Source organism: Diorhabda sublineata, chromosome 1, assembly GCF_026230105.1.
Source record: "Diorhabda sublineata isolate icDioSubl1.1 chromosome 1, icDioSubl1.1, whole genome shotgun sequence".
NCBI classification, from domain to species: domain Eukaryota; kingdom Metazoa; phylum Arthropoda; class Insecta; order Coleoptera; family Chrysomelidae; genus Diorhabda; species Diorhabda sublineata.
In genome coordinates this window covers 45105063-45129551 of record NC_079474.1, presented here as the reverse complement: position 1 = coordinate 45129551, position 24489 = coordinate 45105063, and the positions used below count along the sequence as shown (strand labels likewise).

The window sequence follows — 24489 nt, the reverse complement described above, 5'->3', positions numbered from 1 at the left end:
AGGGCTCAAATCCTGTTCACATCAATATTCGATCTTGATACAATGGAAAACAATTACATTAGGGAATAATTTCAAAAATCGTGAAAGTACTTAACATTCTTATAAGGAAATCGAAATTTTACCTAAAGAAAAATATTGCATAGCATAGAAGGAATATGATGGTGCTGGATGAAGGAATCTGCGGAGTTTTTTGTGACATAACAAATTTAAATATAGGCGCAAAATATCAGTAGTTGAACATACGTGGTAAGGCTAGGTTGAGAAAACATTTTTTAACATTTTTTTCATACCCTTTCCTTGCTAGAAGCCAATTATTCTTGTATATATCATATCATATAGTGTATGATAGAGTATCTCGAAAAAATTTGAGGCCAATTAGTAGGTTCACGTTTTCGAAACTGCCATGGGAAAAACGTGGGGCGCTTTGTTCACCAAGAATTCTAGTATTTTTCATTCATTAATGTCTTTAGCTTATATATAAGATAAATAAGTATTAACTTTTCAGTTTGATGAGTTTTAAAATCGTGTTTTTCAGTTTTCTTAAACTATATTTATTTTCATTAACTTGGAAATATTTATTATGCACTAGAAATTCGATTATTTTATTAATTATCAATTTTTATCGTTGGATTTTTTTTCCTAATTGGTTTTAAATGCCAAATATAAATCCTTCTATAATTAATACCTGTAATCTTTCAGTAGCCAGATTTTTTTTTCTGCTGTAACGAAGCGACGTTACGTTACGTATTAGAACCAAATGCAAAGCAATAGATAATGAAGTCATTTATTTCTTTAGAACAATTAAATAATAAAACTAAAGTCTTGAATCTTCAAACAACATGAAATTCTAATGAATTACATTACTTAAACTTTTGTAATTGTATTATTCATTTCACTGTCAATTAATGAATATTTAAATACAATCGTTTACCAACTGTATATAAATAACTCATCTTCTTGTATCCTCCGTCTTCCTTACCGAAATCTAGTGACACAATTTTTAACTTAATTAACGTAACCTGGTGTATTTGGTATTATCGTTTTCAATTATAGCTCGTTTTCTACGAGTAAGAGTAGTGAAAGTAGTCGGTTATGAAGCAAGTGCCATTCTTAGTATAAGTTTAATCAAACAAGGTTCAGTGCGGTTTTAGCTGTGGTCACATCGACCCGGTCTAAGTGCGCATTCGTTGCAGTGAAGTGTGGAGTTTTCTTCTAAACCGAAAATAAGAATACTTTCCGTAGAACTACCAAATACTGTAAGTACTTACAATAGAATATTGGTTTTTCCATTTTAATTTGTCTTTTTTTATTTATTATCTTAATATTTGTTCAAATTCATTTGAATATATGATAGAAAAACCAACTTTTCATTATATTTAATCCATATTAATTGTAGTGAATATCTCTATCATTATACTTCTCTAGATTTTATTATTACTGATTATAGTTCCAGCTACCTATATCGTTGTTATTTTCTCCAGTTTCTTCACTTTGCTTCGTTGTTTCTTTCTGGGTCAATCCGCAATTTCGCGATACAATTCTAATTTGAATTTTGAGGTATTAGCACTATTTTTGGCACAAATAGATTTCAGCCTTAATATTAAATCATTTTCTTCCAATATATATATATATATATATATATATATATATATATCAATTTATTTATTATCTGATATATTGAAAGAAAGGGATGTTAAAAATCCAATTTAACATAGTCGTATAATAATTTTGTAATTCAACTTTCATTAATTATTAACTCAACTTGATCTTTTTTAATAATTGTCTATAAACGTTTCTTTAATGCTTTCCTTTTTGTAATTTCTTCTGTTCCATTCAGTGTTGAATAATTTGTAGCTTGAACAAAATATAATTAGCTCTTGGGCTATAGTACAATAGTAATAACGAAGCCATTAACTGTAACGTGCTCAGTCTTTCACGCGAAACAAGAATTTTTTGTAACTCATGGAAACAATAAGTATAAAAACTTACACATCTAATACTACGTAATGAATTAGGATAATAAATTGCAAGAGCACCTTCGAATTACAGCATTATCATCAGACAACGACAATGCTATTATTAACAGTTTTTCCTAATGCCATATGTTTGCTAGTTATTACAGGAAGCAGTAAATGATTGCGCTTTGTCTAAATTGGTCTTACGCAAATCTTTCAAAATTCTTTATTGAGCAAGGTTGAAGTTTTCCTAGAAGAATACTTGACAAAGAAAATTCTATACGCTTCCGAAGTCTACGGATATTTCTTTGAACTTGGAAGAGCATTCCAAGATTTCTGCCTTATAGCATCACAATGGAATTTTAATCTATCCATCATTTCGTTCCTTGTGATTACCCTTGGTCCATGCAAATGGACCTCCTGGACCAATCAGTTTATTAGCAAAAATGTTATTCAGATGATTTCTTAGGAAATGGGGAGAGGCTTCATCGTGCATAAATCATTAGGGCTATGGACATTGTTTTCTTCTATTGTGAGGACATAGTAGGAGAATATTTTAAAAAGCATTGTTCTTTTCGGACACTTTTAAACGTATTCATAATATTATGTAATTTCACGTATTTGTATGAGTTAGGTAAAAAACTATTACTAACTAACTAACCTAACCAAGCCCAAACTAATCAAAGAAAAAATAGTTGAATGCAGTTTTGTAAGATATTAGGGAGGTAGAACAGAATTAGAATGCAAAAGTACAGAATAGCATACTGTGAACAAATTGTTTCTCAGTTTATTTATCTCAAAAATATATAACAGCCATATATCAAATTATTACTTAAATTATTCGAATCTTTTTTATTATTTATAGCTTTTACGATCTTATGTATGTAAATCATTTCTAAAAATTATTACTTTTCTTTATTTGATTCCGTTTCAAGATATATATATATATATATATATATATATATATATATATATATATATATATATATATATATATAGTTCGTTCATTGATGCAGTCTTATTTTTGATATTGATGACCTTTTAGTCTATTTCCTAAATATTGAGATGTCTGCCTTATGTAAACAGCGTCACAATAATTCCAATGTACTTGATATATGATTTTAATTTAGTGAAATATTTGGATTATGTATTATGTCCTTAACGACTTATATTAATATCATATTTATTTTATTGAAATAATTCGACAGTTGTTGGCAAAGTCCTTGAACATAACTTAAGGAAAAATGTTTTGATGTTTAGTTACTGTTTTGTTTCTTAATTGATTATATAGTATCTGTTTATCCTTTTCTTGAATTTATTCTTAATCATTTTTTCCATATAATTATTTTCTTTCAATCACGTATCTATTTTTTGATAATCGATGACATGAATTTAAATTCAAATATTTTGAGGATCAATTTGTACACCTTTCTGTTCTTATGTTATTGGTAATTTTATTTAATGTGACATAATTTTTTATGATAAAACATAATTAATTAAGATTTCCGGTGATTTTTGATAGTATTATTGCTTGTATAAATTTTTAAACTCATAGATTTCAAAATTCAATAATCAAATTGACGTTGATAGAAATATTGATTAATTGCGCTATGAGAGCTTCCATATCAAGGGTTAAAGCACAATTAGTAATGGAAGAATTTCAGAAAAGTGTCTTAAGAGAACTTAATACAAATATATCAACGTCAATTTGAATATTGAGTTTAAAAATTTATACAAGCAATAATACTATCAAAAATAACTTAATTACAAAACAAAAATCTTAATTAATTATTTCCCAGATGATGAATACACAATATTTCAAAGCGTCCTATATATAGATTGTTTGAAGTGAAGTGACAGGCGATAATTAGAATTTTTTATTCTAATAACAAAACTATTAACATGTGAGATATTGAATTGAGAATTTACTTCGCCTCTGTTTATAAAATTTTCATACTGCTATCGCTACATCAACAATTACACTGCCCATGATTTCTAAAAACGATAAATTGGTTATCGAAATGGGCGAAATGGAGTTTTCTACATCGAAACCTCTGAAAAATTATAATAAAGTTTTCAGTGGGTTCCATAAACTCGTTTGGAATAAGAAGATAACGATCTATCAAGAAAACGAAGCTTTACATTATGATGCTGATATTGTCAAGATGGATAAATCGCTCTATAGCCCGGATCAAAGTCTAGAATCACAAGTCTATTCCTTATGGGATTATGTTTAAAGCATTTTTCAAATTATTTTGTATTCTGTATACGATAATTTTGAAACACTCCGTGGTTTTTTGGCTCATTCTTATATCATTAACATCGGTACTGATGATAATAAAGGTACCAGCTATGCTTGAATACCTTGTACATATAGAGAACTATTTTCTAAATTTAGAGAATGAATCAAAACCCGTTCATATAATCAAGTCTTATTGCTACCTTGCATATATTGATAAATTATTGCATAGAGATATGAATAATTAATTTATAACATAGCAGATATAAGAGAAAGGCAATATTCTTCTGATTTTGAACGTTCTTCTTAGTAAAGTTATTTGGTTTCATAAGAGAAATTTGCACTACCCAATTATGTTTAATAAGTTCTGCTTGGTTAACGTAACATGTTATTATAGTTAAAATGTGAACTGCAATATTAATAATATCAGAAATGTAGGTCATTTATAGACATCTCATTTTTGTTTTGATCTTTCTTAAAATCAAAGTTATTGATCTCACTTATTTTTCAAAGAAACGTATCACCGATTAAATTTTAAAAATGCATCTTTGACTGAAAGGGAAATATTTTACTAATTGTTTCGTAAACAAGTACTTTCAATTAAAATAATATACTATTATCTTGAGAAAAGGATTTCATGAGTGTTATTCACACTCTACTCCATCAACAACAATAGTTAACATGTGTTATACTGACCTTAAACGTGAAAAATCACCGACGATACTGATCGCCGTAATTTTTTAGTTCTTTCAGAAAATTGAAAAAAAAAAATTTCCCAAAACGGTTCTTTTCTATAAACTTCTATAAACTTCAGAAAGTTTAGTTGGTGAATAGGATGGCGCTGATATAAAAACGACCATTGATTATTCACATGGCTGTCTGGGACTCTTTAAAAAAACTGGAATTTTTGTGACAATATGTGACAATCAAAAAACATGGTTTCATTACTGTACTTTTTAATCATAGAGATTGTTTTCTGAATTGAGAGAATTTGTGAAATCTACTTAAAACGATCAAAATCATAAGCTGGAAAAGTTTTGGCTCCCGTATTTTACAAAAAAAACTCATGATAATTTGGTATACATGTGTCAAATTTTGATGAAAAAATGAATTTTTACTTATTACTTTTGGACCTTGTCGTGTTATGCTACTCAACAAGAATATATTCTAATATAACAACAAACGAGAATATTTGTTAATATATTGGTTACTTCAAAATAACAACAAATTTTTCATTACTATTCAACGCCCCTGTATATAGTCGACTGAATGTAATAACAATGCATTAAAAAATACTTTGTGTTGCTTTTTATCTATTCCTACACTATAATGGATAAAATGAACGCGAATAACCTTTACCCAGGGCAATAATTTGCAAACGTGCAAAAATAATCGATCAGCAATTAGAATTATTGCTATGTTTGCCATTTTCGCAATACAATAAAATACAATATGTCACAAAAAAGATCAATAATAATAAATTTGGCTGATAGATCTATCCAACTATCAGATACTGAATTTAGATGCTATTTAAAAAGCAAAAACTGCATTGAAAGAAAATAATCATACGGAAAAAATAATGAACAACATATTCAAGAAAAGAATAAACATGTACTACAATCAATTAAAAAGCAAAACAGAAACGAATCATAAACAACAAAACATAAAACTTTTTTCCTTACAAGGACTTTCCCAACAACTATCGAATTATTTCAATAAATATGTTATTAATATAAATCATAAAGGATATTATCTAAATATTTCACTAAATTAATATCTAAAACACCAAAAAACAAAAGAAGTAATATTATATGTTAAGTCTTGATTACATAGGACAGACATCTCAGTATTTAGAAAAGTCATTGAAAGGTCATCGATACGATAAAAAAATAGAAGTGCATTAATCAACCATGAAATATCAGAAGAACATAAATTCGATTATATAACTTCGCAAATACTTGTAACGGAATCTAATACACGATAAAGAGAATTTCCATAAATGTTTCACATTCATAAATACGAAAAAGCTCTAAATGATAAAGAATAACTAATTAATTTAATTAAAATTTATAGCTCTTATTTTGTAAATTCTAATAAAATTACAAATAATTTAATTGATTACTGCTAAATATTTGAGATGTGAGGTATAAGGAAAAAATAAATTTCTATTTTTATTTAGATGTTCACGATGCAGGTGATTGATTGATTTAAATACACGTAACTGTCTTATTATTATTCGATATATTCTAATTTTGAATACCTAAGTTAACTCCTTTTACCCTATTAACTTTCCTAATAATCCCCTGGCTTAACTTCCTTGGGCTATTTTTCTATTTATTTCAGTCCATTCTTTGTTTTCATTTATATGCTCCCAAGTATCGTAGTTCGCAAACGTTTTCTTACTTATATTTTCTGTCCTTAATCTCTGTATAATTCTGACTTAGTACCATACTTTGTTTTCTCTTAGTTTATTATTATAATTTTTGCCTCCTCTTATAGTTCACAGAATACTCTCTTTCCTCTTTTTTCTGGTTATCAAAGATAAGTCGTTTACGTATGCAATTATGCAATTAAAATGTTGATATAGGTTTAATCTCTTCTAAACTATAAATTTTACAGTTCTATTGCTCTTTATTCTACTATGTGAAAACGTCTAGTTTCATCTTGACTAGTAAATTTAAGGCAATACATATTTTTATTCTATCTATTGTGTCATAAGCCTGCTGAAAATCTATAAACATAATATGTAGGCTATGATTTCTTAGCTTTTACCCATTCTTGTCTTAAGGGTAAATATCTAATCCGCTCTTCCTTTCTTGAAACCTTCCTGTATTCCCTCACTTATTTTTGATCTATTCCTTAAAATTTCGTGCACCACTTCCAAAATGCTAATTTTCGAATTTTGGTCGTGGAAATTTGAAAAATATCGAATACCTAACAATATTCATTACTCTTGATTTTAGGTCTCTTTGAAGCATATTTTTTCTTAATATTCTGACCTAATTTCGTTCTAGACCAAAATATATCTTTTTGCCGAAAAGGTGAAATCGTGACATTGGAAAGTCACAGAATGGATAAAAGTATAACAAGTTTGTTAGCTACACGTCGTAAATAATTTTTAATTGATCGTTTATTTAATACTCTTCGCCCATTTTAATTTGTTTAAATGATATTTTATTCTTAAAGTTTGAGGACAATCTATTAAAACTTACATATACTCGTAGTTATTGTTAATGATTCACGATCTTGGAAATAAAATAACTAACTTAAGGATAATTATAAATTACTGCTAAACCAATGGGTCCTTTTTGTCTCCTGTCTATCAGTGTTACATCGTCTAAATGACATTTCTGACTTTTTTTATATCAGTTTTAAAAATAAAACGCCACGGAGGAAATCGGCGGAACTACAATATTTTCATAATTAAAAAACAAGGATTTTGTAAACAAAACCACCAACAGTCTGACCTGACGTATTCTGTGCTCATAACTTCACAAAATTAATGAATTAAACTAAGAAGCTAAAAGTTCGCAAACTCTAATTTTAATTTAAATTTATTATATCATTTCAGTGTCTTTCAACCAGTAATTTAATTTGTTAGTTTCATGTTTTATTTCGGCTGCATAAACCAAGATCGTGTCATTCTTCTTTCCGATGATGAGAGAATTTAACGATCAACAAACAAATTGTCGGTACGCAAAAACCGCATGAGAATAAAGAAGGTCACATCAAATATCTTATTAAAGTAATCGTTTATTTCTTACTTAAGAACTTCACTTCACTGAAATCTACTCATCAATGTTTTACTGTTATTAGAAAAATTGTGTAATTCATTGAATATTTTGGAGGTAATTTGTTGCACTAATTAGAATGCTATTGCGCGTTGATGTGATGTTCTTAATAATGTTATTTAAAATGTTCCATTCTACTTTCTCTTGACGCGTTATTTTCACTTTATGATATAATTAGTCTGAATGGTTGGTCTGTCTACCAAGTTATAAAAAAGCGAGGTATATTTGATATTATGATTAGGAAAATTTTCAAGTAGATATCTCATGATTAAAAAATCTCTTCTTATCCAAATAGTACGGAGACCTCAAACCTCCATAGCTAAATTACATTAAAAATTGAATATTCAGTTTTTTTTTATAAATACTTACAGATTTGAAAACTCGGTTTTTAGTGACATCATTTTATGATCAAAATTTAACTAAATAAATAGACATAATGTTTATAACAAATTATGTAAAAATAATTAAATAAGTAAATATTTTCTACAAAAAAAAACCTTGAAATCGCAAAGTAAAGATTTAATATAAAAAATTGAGTTCTATGGTAACATTCTAACAGGCGGGCCATAAATTTTTTCATCATTGAAATTGCCATAAAAAAATACAGCCAAAAATTCATTTGAACGCAGCCTCTCCTCCACGCAGCTTCTACGTTAGACTAGTTACAAAACTGCAAAAGTTAAGGCCTACCCTGTAAAATAGCCAAATCTAGTGAGCTATCGACTAGTTTGTAGCTTCAAATCTCTGTGTGTTGTAGAAATATTTATAAATTATGTTTCTAAATCTTCTTTATTTCAGGCCTTTTCTGTAAACTCACTGAAGTCTTTTTCAGAAATTGAAGAAGTTACTTATGAGTTAGAATGAAGGGTATTGCGTTTCAATGCTACACTGCAATCAGAAGTCCGTCTTTACCTTTTTGGAGTAGACTCGCAATCCACTTTGATTGATTTTTCGTGTCGGAAATGTAGTGGTAAATCCAGGTCGTTGTGAGTTAAGCTGATACGGCCATGTTTGATTCCAGTGGCCTAAAATTTCGCATAGTCTCCGGACGCAGTGACTAACTCAATGTTTCTCATTTCATAAAATTTTTCACAACGGTTGAATTTATGCTTAAGCACTTCGTCTGTGCTGATGATGATCAGCTCTTCTTACACAACTACATTGGCTTCTTTCATAACAGTGATATTGTATGGGTTTTCACATTCTTGATTAATTTATGAATTTGGAAGAAGGCAATTCTTATATAATGCAACCAAGAAGGTATTTCTGGTCATTTTGACAGATTAGAAAACTTATTTTTTTATTGTTAAATTCTGTTGATAATGGATTAGTTTACTCACAAAAGCTAAATTAATTTATGTTATTCTGATAAATCAAAACTGTTCAAATTCGAATTCTAATGTTTTTATTATAGAATCTCAAAAAATAGATTCGAAAATACTTCGTCATTTCGTCATTTTCCTCGAGTAACAAATCATTTCAAAGAATTACTTAGAAATACACCTGGTGAACTTGTAACTTCTTTTAATCGAAGCAGAGCAGTTGGTAGTGAATCTTTAATTATTGCACTTAATATATTCCATGTAATTACTATTTAGTTACTTTTCTGTTTCAGTTGAAATGACGTCGTTAATGCATCTAGTTGTTGAAAATTACAGTGAATTTGCAGAATCAAGAGGTAAGTCATAAAAATGTAACCACCGTAATATTTTCTACACTTTCATACTCTCCACGAGGTTACACGTAAAAACGCGAGTTGGAGAATTTGGAAGATGCGCAAGACAAAAGAAGTGGCGTTGTCTCGCCAATACTCGTGTCGAGAGCCTTTAGGAGGAATGAGATTGATAACGTTTTAAAACATATAAAAAATTTCCAACTGCTAGCTGTCACTCATAGATCTTTAACTGAACCAATCATGATAGAGCAGCGTGAATATTTATAAGAAGATCAACAGTGAGTTGCTTAAAGGTCTCAGGTTCACTGTCCGTCAACTTATTGAACGCTTTCCTGAAGCTTCCCATGACGCTGTTAACGGAAATATTGGGTTATTGCAAGAAGTCTCCATATTAGGTCCATCGGTTGCAGACTAACAGGCAAAAGAAGCAACGACTTAAATGTGCTCGCAAGTTTCTTCAACAATGTTAAGGGGCAAGCAAAAATAAGAAGTTGGTGAACTCTATCCTTATACGAGATGGAATTTGGGTATTGTATTAAACCTTCAAAATACAACAATAATCTCCTCAGTAGCGCCAGCCGTAATTATATTACGAACAGTCTGATCCAAACTGTTCAAGATCATAAAAAACAAACAGGTAACTTTACGATTATAGGTGAATTGTAAGTACCTCAAATTTGAAAGCGTTTGTAATAAATTTGATCAACTATGGGCAAAAATTACTACGATTATAGTTATTTGGATATGAAAAAAGTGAAAAGCAAATTATAGTAATTCTTATGACAATGATAACAAAAACGATAAAATTAAAAGCACTACGTAAGCAGTTTTGAATATCAATTGTACTCTTTCAAAAAAATAAAATTTCCCATAGTTAATTATTTGCAGATAAAAATAATTAACCATCAGTAAACAAACGTTGTTACTTAGTGTACGAAACCTCAATAGCGATTAATGTTCGCAAATAAATATAAGCTTTAGAATATTTTCAGGATTGAAGTGAGGTCAGAAGACAGTTAGTTCACTTGAGGTTTCTAAAATAAGTAAAGCTAGAAAAAGTGACAATCCAATGAACCAAATGCATAAGAATGATAAACGTATACATCCCATTCCAAGTGGTAATCAATGACCACCAATCATGGGTCGATAAAGATATTCCACAAGCTCGAAATGCATTTCTCGGATGGTTAGAAGCTATCGTGAAGAACTGAATTGACAGTTTTGGACCAATATGCAAATTCTCCATAACACTAAGAAAAGCAGTTATTATTTTTCAGACAAAATTACTAGCAATAAACAAAATGGTCTCAAAAATGTTCAAATGAAAAATACAATTACATCCTTTTCTATAGCCAACGCTCCGAAGACTATTAATTGCACTTTCAAGCTAGCATATTGTGTGAACAAATTCTAGCTAATAAAACAAAGTACATAACATCAAAGTGACTACCAGGCTTTCACAGTTTATCAGTCAGAATGGACGAAAAAAAGTGGACCAGAGCTCTACTTTGGGCTAATGAGATCTCACATAATAACGAACTAAATGAATGGCTTAAGAATCAGATGGAGTCTTACTCCAAAAATAATCTAGTCCTGGAACAATTCAATAGATTCATAATCATATCAATTGAGGAACCTGAATAACTTCTCGAGAAGTGACATTAAACTTATGATCGATCTTTTGGTAGACCACTGACCTTGGCAAGCAGAAAAGAAGACCATAAGAAAAATAATCTAATCTGGAAGTAGTCTACGTATTTTTGAAACAGAACAATCAGATGCAGAGTCATGACAGAATATATTTTTAGGTATAGAAAGGCCAGAAAAACTCAACTGATACATAACTAAATCACCAAGGTTACGTTAGTACTGATATATCACGGAAATGGAGAAAGAGCAAGGATGAGGATAATTATGGAATGGAAACCTAACGAGAAATTTTACTGGGAAGACTGAAAAGTAAATGGGAAGATTAAGTTACAGAGGACATACAAAGTTTGAAAAGATACGTGCAGGACTGGAAGAAATTGACACACACAGCAATACCCATCGTGAAAATGACCGACACAGTTTAAATATGATCATTATTGAACTTTTCATGACTTTAATCAATTTTTAAAATGAATCCTCTGAGAACGGCGCTTTTACTTTTACAGGACTCATTGTATCATCTGTTTATCCACTAGTTTATCGCCGTTATCAAACTTCCTCATGAATAAAAAAATTTAATCTTTTGTTTCAGATCCTACAGTAGATTCATGGTTGTTTATGAAATCTCCAGTACCTGTGATTGCGATTCTTTTAACTTATCTCATTTTCGTATTGAAAATAGGACCAAGATGGATGGAGAAGAAAAAGCCTTATGATTTAAAATTAGTGATGATTTTGTACAATGCTTATCAAGTACTTTTCAGTATATGGCTGTGTTCAACTGCAGTATATGTGAAAGAGCCGGTTAAATTGTTGAGTCGGAGTTGTAATAATCCTTCTAATAATAAAGAACTTCAAGAAATTGTGAGTATAAACGATATTTGAAATAGTCAAAAGCCGTCATTAAATAATATTTATAAATGACTAATGTCTCAACTTATTTATTCCATGAAAAGACGCCTACAAATTGTTCCAACAATGCTTGGTGTAGACATACATTTTTACTTACGAATTAATCTTTTTTTTCATATTTCCAGGTATACAATTCATCTTGGTGGTATTTCTTTTCTAAAATTGTCGAGCTTTTGGACACTGTGTTTTTCGTTTTAAGAAAAAAACAGTCGCAAGTAACCTTCTTACATGTATATCATCATGCCATAACCATGTTCTTCTCCTGGGGTTATTTGAAGTTTTTACCAGGTAAACACACTATTTATTTTTCTGTTAATCACATGCTGATAATAAGATAGGGTACATTTTAAAACTAAGCTGATCTTAAGATCAAAATTAAAGATTTGAATTGTAATGGGGACAACCACATGCTTTCAAAAATAGCACAAAGCGCACTAAGAAATCTAGAAGGTGGAATAAAGTCGAATAAAGACTCTAAAGTGAGTTAATTGAAAAGGCACGTACAACAGTCGAAAATATTGGAATACATACAAAGAAATGACTCATAATTCAAACTATTCTCTACAGTTAATATTTTGGAACAAAAAATTGCGATAAGGAATAAATCGAAAGCATATTCATAACTTTCTGAGGAGTATCGTAGAAAGATATTATTTAGAAAATGAGCGATGTATAGCATTGATCCACCATCAGCAATACAAATTTCCAAACCTTCAAATATTTATTAAAATTGATTCACAAACATAAAAATAACGAATATTTTGCGATTAGATTAACTTTTAACTCGTGTTTGTCCATGCTATTTCATTATAAATGAATATTCTTGTAAAGACATTTTATAAAACAACGAGTTTTGTGCAAAATACCAATAGAAAATTAATATTAATTTTATAAGAGCAACCAACTTCATGAATTTAACTTGTATATCGCCCTATTCAAAGAGAATTGATCAAAATAAAAAATATCATCATCTCAATTTGGTATAATGAATAAACCAAACTAAGTTTGTAATTCTTATATAAGAACAACGAGTTGTTCTCAATAATTTCATAATATACGGTAGCCGCCAAACACGCAATTACTTTTTTTTGACATGAATATCTTCATATATATGCGTTTGATTTCCTCATGATTTTGTACTACTAATAAATTCTTTTTACATAATAGTTATCTAATAAGAAATAAATGAGAGTTAAAAAATTTAAGATGTAATCGATATACAAAGAAAATTGGTCTAGTGCATTTTTTAGTCTTACCCCTTTTATTGGTAAATGTCAAAATTCGCAAACTAAAAGGTCATTAATACGATAAAAAAAATTAAACTGCATTAATCTCCCAAAAATTACCAAGAAAAAAAAACATAAATTCAATTATAAAGATTAAAAAATACTTGGAACAGAATCTAATACTACAAATAATTGAATTGATTATTGCTACATATTTGAGATATGTAAAGACTAAGAAAAAATTGATCTTTCCTCTACCTCTATATTTATTTCTATTTTAATTTTATTCTTATTTTGATGTTCATGATGTAGGTGGTAGATCTATTCAGCTGAATTTAGATGCTTAGCTATTTAAAAAGCAAAAAAAAAAATTAATCTTTCTTGTTAAAACAAATTTCTATTTTGATTTTATTCTTATTGTAATGTTCATGATGTAAGTGATCCATTGATTTATATAAATACGCAGATTGTCAGTGTCAATTTTAATCTCTCTTCCAAAAATTATTAAAAAAAAACTAATTCCAAAATAGAAAAGTCCTGAAATTAAATAAAATAAAAGAAATTCACATTTACCGAATATAATTCCAAAACTTTGAAATCAATTCTGGACCTCTAGCACGATATTAAAGATATTCGCCTATTTATACAAATATAGTGTGTTTTCCAGTTACGATTAAAAAATAAAAAGTACTCAAGTACTCACTAAAGTGGTTTAATAGTCAAAATGTACTTGAAATCTTCACAGAGTTTAAAAAGAATCAAAAAAGAACGAGTATGATATTGTTTGTTACTGATGTCCAGTGACATAATTCATCGCTATTTTCTTTAATAATTTGTATGTGTATGTCGAACTAATATAACTTAATATATATATAAATATACTTTCAAAAACGATACAGCAATGGTATAGTTCTTTTCAATCTTTATTCATGTTTATTCACTGTTACCAAGTAGACACTGCTATCTCGTTCGTTGTTAAGTAAGTTTGTTAAGTAACGTCCACTAAACTAAAAGCTTTTATTTCTTCTTCTGCAGAATTCACTTAAAGATTCTTCATTTTTGAGTATGAGCCATGGTGAGTTGGTTATTGTGCGTAATAATTTAGCTGATTAAATATCATATAAGTACTCGTACAGCATTGGTTCCTTAGACAATGTAAATTTGAACTGAAACCACTCTATAATTTCAATCTTGAATGTTAATGTACTTTCTAGTAACCACTAGTGCTGTATTTGATTCCTAGTTGTTTCCTTTTAGTAAGAATATATTGGTTTCAAGTGAGTCCTTTATCTAGATAACTATATAGGTATTTTAAGCTATTTGTGGTAGGGTTTGTCCGTTTAGCGTTACTGTAAGTATAAGTCCTCTACATTTCGTTAAGTGATTTTGATTCGTTAATTTTGATTCCCCATATTCTTGTCCAGTCGTTTGTTTTATTGAGATGTTGTTGTAGATATTTCGCTGCTATTAAAAATTTAGCATATTTTCATAGTATATATAAGCAGTTATGCCAACAAAACTGTTAATATTACATGTAATATTGATTTGAATAAATTTTCTACAAAAGATTCATCATCCATAAATAAATTTTTACTCAACAAAATCTTAAAGCGGTTACCGTATATTATGAAATTATTGAGAACAACTTGTTGTTATATAAGATTTTCAAACATAGTTAGGTAATTAAATCAATCCAAGTTGATGATATTTTTTATTTTCGTTAAATTCATTGACTTATATTAAAATAGGGCGATATACAGGCCAGGAGTTGATCGTATAAAATTATGGCACATAATTTCTATAAAGGCAACTATTTTTATATTTATTTGATATTTCCTCGTTTTAGAGATTTGTAGTGCTGATACTGTTGGGGGATGAATGATATACATTTCTCATTTCCTCAATAATATTCCTATAATGCTCCCCATGAAGTTTTAAATACGCTCAGATATTCGTATGATGTTTATTCCTAATCAAACTCTAATGGTATACTATAAGAGCGGGTGAATAAGTCTATGGTTTTTTAAATGAAACAGGCTTTCGTTTCAAAATATTTTTCAATCTCATCTAGTATTTAAGTCGGTACCACACGAAGCGTCCAACGTTTGCGTCAACATTCGCGCTACAACGTACGGTTGAACATTTCAAGGAAGGCTAGGCGCAGGGTTACCTAAAGAAATAAATACATGACAAAAAAGTAAGGAGCACCATACTACATATATAAATTCTTCCCAAATAAATTAGATGATACTGGCAACTTTAACTTTTCATACTCCTTTGACGCTGTTCAAGAAAACCGAGTTTCTATGGATAATGTTGAAAGCAAACCATTCGTTGAATGACTACGACCACACAATGAGTCCAATTATATCAGCGTCCAACGTTGGTACCATTGAATGAATCGTGTGTTACCGGCTTTACAAGAAACATGGAAGGAATTGTTACGATGAACAGACCCTTATATACTCTGAAATTTTTGTTCCATTTAGACCAAAGCGAATTGTTAATTAATGTTTATAGTTAATCTATTAAAAGCTCTCTTTTATAAGTTGGTTGGTGAGCACATCAAGATGTACTTTGACACTTTCAATACATTCAATAAACTACCACTGGGCGTTTACTATCATTCGAAGCACTTTACTTGGAAATATTTCCAAAATGGTTAAATTGGAGTTGCTTGTAGTACTCCATAACTGGATACCGTATGTCCAAGGGGTTTAAGCACTTCTTTTTATAATAACACTTTGTTGGATATATATGACTGAGATCTTCTGCCAATCATCCAGTATAATTTATGTAGATCAAGTTGTGTTCTTTTAAAATATATGTTGTCAATTCAATCTACGATCTAGATGTATTCCAAGATATTAAACTGTATGTTATATTTAATTGTTTATTGCTCAATTTTTAGAGGAGGATATTTTTCTGTTCTATTTGTGAAGGTTATATCAACTGATTTACTCTCATTTGTTTCCATCCTTCATATTTTTAGCCGATTTCCAATTCTGTCATTATGAATTCCTTAATAAATCAACTAAAAAGCTTAAAAAAACTATCTTGAGAAGGAACAAGTTCTAAGCTGTCTGGAACAGTTAATTCCCGACTACTCACTTTAAAAAGCAACAAGAAATTTAAAAATAAAGATAGAAAATAAGCAAAAACCAATAAAGATAAAGCAAAAGTATTAATGCAACCCTTGTAAAGTCTATTTGAATCTTTCTCCAATGAAACTTCTCAATAAATATAGAATAGTCCAAATACTTTACATTAAATGAGCCTACCGATAAAAAATTATTTAGATAATAGAATTGAATCAATAGAAATCAATCCCAACAAAACATCAGGATTCGATCAGATAACGGATTCAATTCTACAAAAATTGCCATTGATAGTCAATAGAGCTATTCAACGCAATTATCAATGTAAGAATTACAACTCGATACTTTCCTAATCATGATTCCCAAACCAGGTAAATCCACAGAAATCACGTGGTACCGTCCTATTCGCTTCTACGAATGCTCTCTAAAAGATGATAAACATTTCCACGTAGTCTCCTTCGGGCTCTATTCACTTCAATAGCATAAGAATAAGTACTTTTTGTTTGTAAATTGATTTGATCATTGTAGTCAAATATTGTTGCTAGTCTGTATTAAAAAATGTAGTACATTCTCCATGGTTTTCACTAAAGATACATTTTAAGAATACTAACAATATTAACATTTAATTATTTTCAATTTTAAGGTGAACAAGGACTAGTTATAGGATTTCTGAATTCGCTCGTCCACGTAGTGATGTATTTCTACTATTTCATAGCTGCGCTGGGACCAAAATATCAAAAATACCTATGGTGGAAAAAATACATGACCTGGATTCAATTGGTACGCGTTTTTCTTTTATAACTTCATCATTGTTCATTCCAAAACTAAGTATATAAATTTCTTTTGTATCATAAAGGGTTTATTTGACAAAATTAACATTGTACACGTATGGGAAAGTTTTCAGAGATATGTAATGTATTCACTATTAATATGTAAAACAAAACTAAGCAGCTACACTACATAGATTTCATTTGAACATATATAAAATACATTCAAAGTAGCAATATTAATGAAAATAAACGAATTAACTCTTCCTCCAAGTTACGCTTGGGGGGATTAACATTAATTGTCAAATAATGTTCGAGTTGTATTGGGTGACTCAAATTCCAAAAGCTGTATTGATGGAAAACAAGATTGTGGAAAATTAAATGCTAAATCATGATATGTATCTAAACAAAATATTCCTCTCATGTTTTGCATTGGAATGGGGAAAAGTTTACCCCAGACACTGCAATATTTCCTCCATATCAGAAGATGTCTCAGTTCTGTTATTGCAACTTTTGAGGCATATATTCAAAATACGAATGAGCTTTTAATGGGAATGTGATTGTAATATATCGAAAAATTTAATCTACTGTTTCGGTATGGTATAATTTTTACTTTGAACTTTACTTCACCATAGCAATAGATTCTGTATAAGTATATAAATATAAAGCAGAGTTCAATAAAACATGAAAGAAGAACTTGGAATTGTCTACGATCCTAAACATCATAAAAAATAATATTCGTTATCGAAACATTCTGTTAATACATGCCAATAAACTCAAAGTTATTCTGTATTATTGCATTTTTTGCAATTTTCTCTATGATAGAAAGTTTGCCACTTAAAAAAATGGTTTGCTTTTAAGTTGTATGAATTCCTTGTTTTTGTTTATTTTTTTTATTACTGCCTAGAACGCAGATTTTCTAAGTCGATATTAAATTTTCTTTCAAAAGCTATTTATGTTTTTGTAGACATCAATCAAAAATAAATACAAGTTAGCATAATGAAAATCTTCTTACAGGTAGTAGATAAGCAGTTTGACGACAAAAGACATCAATTTTCTATCAGGGATTATATAAAGTTCAAATTATACTTGCCGAGATGGATTTTCTTCTTCTGTTTCTGTCTCCTCGCCTCCTTATTTTTCTCTTTTGAAGACATAGTCCTACGATTTCGAGCTGATTCCTAGAATGCTGAATTCCAGAGCTCGTATAATCTCTTCGTTAGTCTACCTTGGTTGGAAAAATTCTTTTCCAACATTCCAACAAAAAAACATTATTGACAATCCAACCATAAACTACTCTGTCCACGTGAACTCTTCAGACTCTCCTTCTATCTCTGACCAATTTGACAACAACCAATAATGTTGGTACATGAAAAGCATAAACTGATTCAATATCCGATCATAAACAGATGTGGTTCTTTAGATATTGTAAATTAGTCTTCTATAAATATATAATAAATATATATAAATACTCTGTAAGTCATCCTCTTTCTCATCTAAGTATAGGAACAGAATTATTTGCTTAGCAGATCATATTTTCTGCTATAGAGTATTCTCTATCTGCGATTCTAACTTCAGTGATGATTTTGTCGATGAGAAAGTTGACGAGATTTGGGTTTGGGATAAAGTCCGCTTGCTTCATACTATCTTTTACTGGTGTTTGTTCCCTAATTTTGATTCTCTACCTTCATTTATTTTTGATGGTGTTTGGATCTTTGTTCTTCGGTGATCAATTAACTATTTTTGTATAAACTTCCGAAAAACGCCAAAAGGAATTGGAAGGTAAAAATGATAGGAAATTGTCACAATGGAATAAGGACTAAGAAAATATACCTGGGATTGTGCGCATGCGCGTAAAAGTGAATTAAAAATTCGGTGAAAAAAGGCCTATTCGTGCCACGAAAAAGGAAAGAAAAATAGCCTAACCTTACCGAATCGATAGCATCGACGTATTTCCCGATCCCGAAAGAGCAATAAAAACAATAGAAATAAATGAAAAGCAATTTTATTCCACAAAAATTTAGTCACTTTCCTCATCCTCTTTCATTGGAGGTCGAATGGATCCACATTTTTTCGCCGGACTCGCGGTCTCTAAAGAAATTCACAAAGATCCAAGTTACTTCTGATTCCCCCCATTGTATTTTCTTCGTCCGATTTTACATTCGTCTATTTCAACGACGCAACCATCCCCAACCCCCAATTTAGTCTTCATCTTCATATATTCGGTCTAAACTGGATATACAAACTTCACGGGCATAGTTGAAGACGTCGCTCACTGATTCTGACGAAACTGTTGTTTCCAAGATTGAGGCATCTTTTATCGTCTATTCAAATCCTTGTGAAAAACAATAGGTGATGATTATTCTTTGATGGACGTTAGTGTGCAATCGTTCCAACCGTGTGTCTTCTGCCGCTGAGCTTTTATGGTCGAACGATCTACCCTTGATTTTTCCGTCTTTTCTGTCAAAAAAACATAAAAGCAGGTCTGTTATATTTGTCTCAATATAGATATATTGTCTGTATGAAACCTTGTTGTTCCAATTTACATCAGTTTTAATAATCTCGGCCAGTATTTTTTTCATCAGTTTCAGAAGTGTTGTCAGGATAGTAATACATCAGTAGATTTTGAACAACGGTTTTGTCCCCTTTTTAAATATTGGAAATTATATAATACAAATATCAAATAGATTTTTCTTAAAAATAAAAACGGTATCATTGAAGTGAATGTTAACAACTATTTGCTCCTTTTTTGTCTATTTTTATTATGTAAAACATTTTCACTAGTTATATAATGTAATAATTTCAATATCTTTATCTGATTTCAGACGCAATTCTGCATAATGTTGGCATATTTGGTATTCATCATTGCCATCGATTGTAAACTACCGAAAGCTCTGACGTTCTTCTTCGTAGGCAATGTGATAATTTTCCTATACCTCTTCAGTGACTTCTACAGAAAAGCTTATACAAAAGCCCATTCACAACGAACAACAACAAAACCCATCGAAGTCGGTCCCGCTTCAGTCATTGAACCAATGATACAGAAAGTGAAAGCTCAATAATACTAGTTTTACAATCTATTTATTTGTTATATGTTTACAAATTTTATGTAATATTCTTTTTGACACGGAAGTCTAAGGTATGAGGTTTAGGATTAGTTTTATAATATACTGGGCAATAAATACGTGGGGCAAAACTAAAATTTGTATATCATATATATTATTTACAATACCTTCGATTCCCCTAGTCAAATGGAATAAACTGTATTAACAAAGCTGTATATAGTTGATTCTGATGTTACCAAATATTGTTTTGAAATAGAAAATTTTTTAATATATTTATAAAAGTTTTATTAATTATGTTTCTAATTATCTCTACATTATGAAAAGTTATTTTTAATAGAACTTTCATATCATGTTCGGTTCAAATATTTATACAGTGAACAATTTGATCAATAAAATTCTTTCTCAGATATAACATTAACGTTTATTCAACAAAGATCAAAAGATCTCCTTTTTGTTGTTGTCAAAGCTTCTCTTTTCTTAAGTTTTCTTAACCTCAGACTATCAAATTTTATTTGCCTCGTATGAACTTTTTCTTGTAAGCTGTCTAAGCATTCTAAACCTAAATAAAGGGCTTCGAAATTTGTAGAACCATTATTAACCTTGTTCCAAATCATTCTATTTTTTCTGTATTGATAAATATCTTTCCATATTGAGAAATTTACGTATATTTTTCATTGTTCATAATTTCAAAAAGGTTTGGAGGGATATTTTCTATTAATTAATGGATCTATACAATAAACGTTACTTGAGTCTCATTTGTAGTGTCATAGTATGACTGTTGTTAATTTTCAATTATTTATACTACAGAATGACGAAGTTGTGCTGAAAGTGACAATGTGTAGTTTAAATATATTTTTGAAAAAATGTTGTAAGTGTAAAACTAGAAATAAATATAAAACATTTACGTTGTTTTTCTTTAACCTGTCAATCAATATTTTTATTACATTCTATAATATTAGGTTCGTTCCAGCCCATCAAAAAACCGTCCTTGGTACGGTGACGATTCTGCGCAATAGAGATTACGTGTTCCAATCGGGCGCGGCGGTTACCGTTATACGAATGATTCCGTTTTGTGTTCCAACTACAAACAAGTATTATTGAATATGTGGTTCCGACTTAGGTAGGTTTGTGAACCATTTCCGGGAGGGTCTTTTCGAAACTTGGTTGATAGCAAGTAATGTTACAAGAACCGTGCGTAGCTTCAGATTGCTCATGAAACATGATTTAAATAATAACCTACTTATGGGTACGTTCTTTGTTAGGCAAATATGATCCGAAGAAGGCCAAACTAACAATCATGACTATGACTTTTTTATAATAAAAATAATAGAAACTACAGACTACCGTAACCTAACTAAAAAATTATCATAGCACATAGTCAGTTTTGTAGTCAGGAATATTTAATGTCAACTTTTCTTAAGATTGAAAGTCTAAAATAATTCGGAAAATGAAAGGATATTAATTAATTTTATCACAATCTGGGCATATAAATATGAGATCTTATTTAGTGAGACCCATACACCACTCGTGGTATCACATTGACATTCGGTACATTGACCTTCAGTACATTGCCTTATATCTTTCATTTTACTATCACTCCTCTTTACCTTCTATTCTCTATTTTCTATCTTCAACCGTTTTGTTTCGTATTATTCTTTTGACACATTTTACGGAATCATTTTTATGCTTCGCTTTCTTTCTTTGAACTTTCTTCAATATAAACTTTCCACCCACCTTAGGTATAGCACTGTTTGGATATTTTGTCGTTAGAAAAATAAGAATAGATACAGAATTTCCGATGTTAGGCAGACAGTTACATATTTATTGACGTGTCTAAACCAAGTGCGGATCCCCGACAAAGGGGGGTCATTAGTATTAGGACTAGTCCTCCCCCAAAGACATAGCATTTTAAGACTTTTACCCACAAAATATAAGTTAATTATGTTGTTTTCTACCTTGATATTAATTTTTTATGTCAGAATCTTCTACTTCTTAGTCTTGAATTTCCTGAGCATTTTATTTTTGTTTTATTAGATTTGTTTTAATATTCGAAATATATGGGAATATTGGCTCCTTTTATCCATGGTGTAAAATAATTCGTACTTTCACATATTCCTACTTATGCCCTTTTATAAGAAACAAAAAACCAAATTAATTAATCGGGGTAGGGCTTAGATCCGAAGAAAGATACCTGAAAATGACAATTTTAGATTCTACCACCATAGCTCCATTATCACCCATAGACACATGGCGAATAATAGACCTGACATTGTGGAGGTTGTTGGAAGAGTCAAATTAGTCGTTTTCTTCGACGTAGCCATACCTAACATTATCAACAAACACCAGGAGATACTGACCAAGTATGCGAATGTAATTGATACCAGTCACAAGCTGAGTAGTGAATAATAATTCTCCTATGTAACATTTTTTATTAATAAATAAAATTCATTAACTTTATTAATTTTGTTTTTGAAAGAATTTGTATCACCAACTGCCACCTGATAGATTTCTTAGTTAAACATAATTGTATTATCATTACTCTTATTGAAAATTTCTTCATTTACTATTTTTCACTGAATTAAAATTATATTAATAAAATGGTTTCATATGTAGTTATGAAAATTGAATTTTAATGACTTAAACAGCAGTAACATCAACGATATTGTAAATGTTAATTGTTAAATAATATGATTATATGATAACTTATGTCATCTAATTTCATCTTTAAAAATTATCTATTATGATATATTACGTTTTTTTGGAATAGGAAAGAGAAGTGTTTAATTTAGTACAAAACTTTCTCTTAAATTAAAAAGTGATTATTATATAAATTGGTAGGAACTATGGAACAATGACATCATAGAACCAATATAAGTCTAAGCAAAATATCTGACTCTGTTATTTCTTGTAAGTCCTTTGGAAAAATACAACATTGACGTAATAAGTGAAAACATGGTTAATAGAAACAGATGGTGTATTTATTATGGTTTTTCCAATATCAATTACAGAAGAAAGAAGAAGTTATGCGAGGAACAACCAATATTTCATAAATACGCACGGCACTCATATCAAATTAAGAAATGAAAAATAATGTTTACTTCCCGTATAAAATACGGTAAACATCTAACAAAAGCGTCAGTCCACGTGGACTCATCATCTCCACAGTTTATCAATGAAAACATCGCGTAGTAAACATAAATGAATTTCTATTGGCCGAAACTGTCAGGCTTGGTGAGATGATTTCATTCATAAATTTCTTTAAATAAGTAGAAATATGGCGTTCTTTAAACCTTAGGCTATTGAAGTTAATGAAATTGACCAGTCTAGTGAGAATAAAGAATAGGTATGAATTTAATAATAAAGATATAGATATTCAACACAGTTAGTTATTTTAAACATATTCGAATGTTTTAAAAAACCGAACCGAAAGGCGACAAGATTATTTGCGTCAGATAAAAGACTATCGAAGTTCTAATAGCCGAATGGGGTTCAAAAAGTGCTCAGTTCACGTCTGGTACCTCGTTTAAACCAAACTCCCTTACAGTCAGGTACATTTTACTCGTCTATTTATGTTTTATAATTTAATATTCAGTTGTAACAAATTAACGAGGTAAAATAATGATTTTTTTTTCAAGTTCCAAGTAGAACAATTAAATGCATCTGTCTAAATAACGGTGTTTAATGCCGTCCAATTTATAATAATTCGATTACCTTTTAACGAATACTTTCTCGCATAAGATATACATATTTTTAAAAGTATTTATAAAAATAATAAATTTCTAAAATGAGCTATCTACGCCTATGATAGATCAAACAAAATTGTCGACAAGGGTTTTTATAATCTGAAATTGATATTGGAAGAACTATAATATTTTATGATATCCACCGCCTTTCAAGAATGTGAGCTCGCTACTTAAATTAATACCATGATGTCTAGAGGTATCAAGAAAATCCTGAAACTGGAAATAAAAGACGTCTATTAATGAAAACATTCCTCAAAACTAGACTTATAGATGACGGAGCTGAAGCTATCGGTCATTTATTACTAAAATAAATCCTAAATTGAGTACAGACATAATTCAATCTTATTTTCAAATTTCTATAATTTTGT

The 24489-nt window shown here is 29.8% G+C and overlaps 1 protein-coding gene across 1 annotated transcript; it reads left to right on the top strand.

The window, feature by feature from the left end:
• Positions 1-968: 968 nt before the first annotated feature.
• Positions 969-21282, top strand: LOC130452465 (elongation of very long chain fatty acids protein 7-like). The gene is made up of 6 exons (XM_056791767.1): positions 969-1256; positions 9601-9663; positions 11903-12174; positions 12348-12510; positions 17190-17326; positions 20139-21282. The coding sequence occupies exons 2-6, from the start codon at positions 9606-9608 to the stop codon at positions 20373-20375; spliced, it is 867 nt and encodes a 288-aa protein (XP_056647745.1). The 5' UTR covers positions 969-1256; positions 9601-9605; the 3' UTR covers positions 20376-21282.
• Positions 21283-24489: the final 3207 nt, after the last annotated feature.

What these genes read in the sequence shown, in the direction of transcription:
- LOC130452465 (XM_056791767.1), top strand. Translation starts at nt 9,606, where the DNA reads ATGACGTCGTTAATGCATCTAGTTGTTGAAAATTACAGTGAATTTGCA. An exon ending in TGAATTTGCAGAATCAAGAG is followed by an intron (nt 9,664 to 11,902) that starts GTAAGTCATAAA and finishes CTTTTGTTTCAG; the next exon opens with ATCCTACAGTAGATTCATGG. An exon ending in ATAAAGAACTTCAAGAAATT is followed by an intron (nt 12,175 to 12,347) that starts GTGAGTATAAAC and finishes TCATATTTCCAG; the next exon opens with GTATACAATTCATCTTGGTG.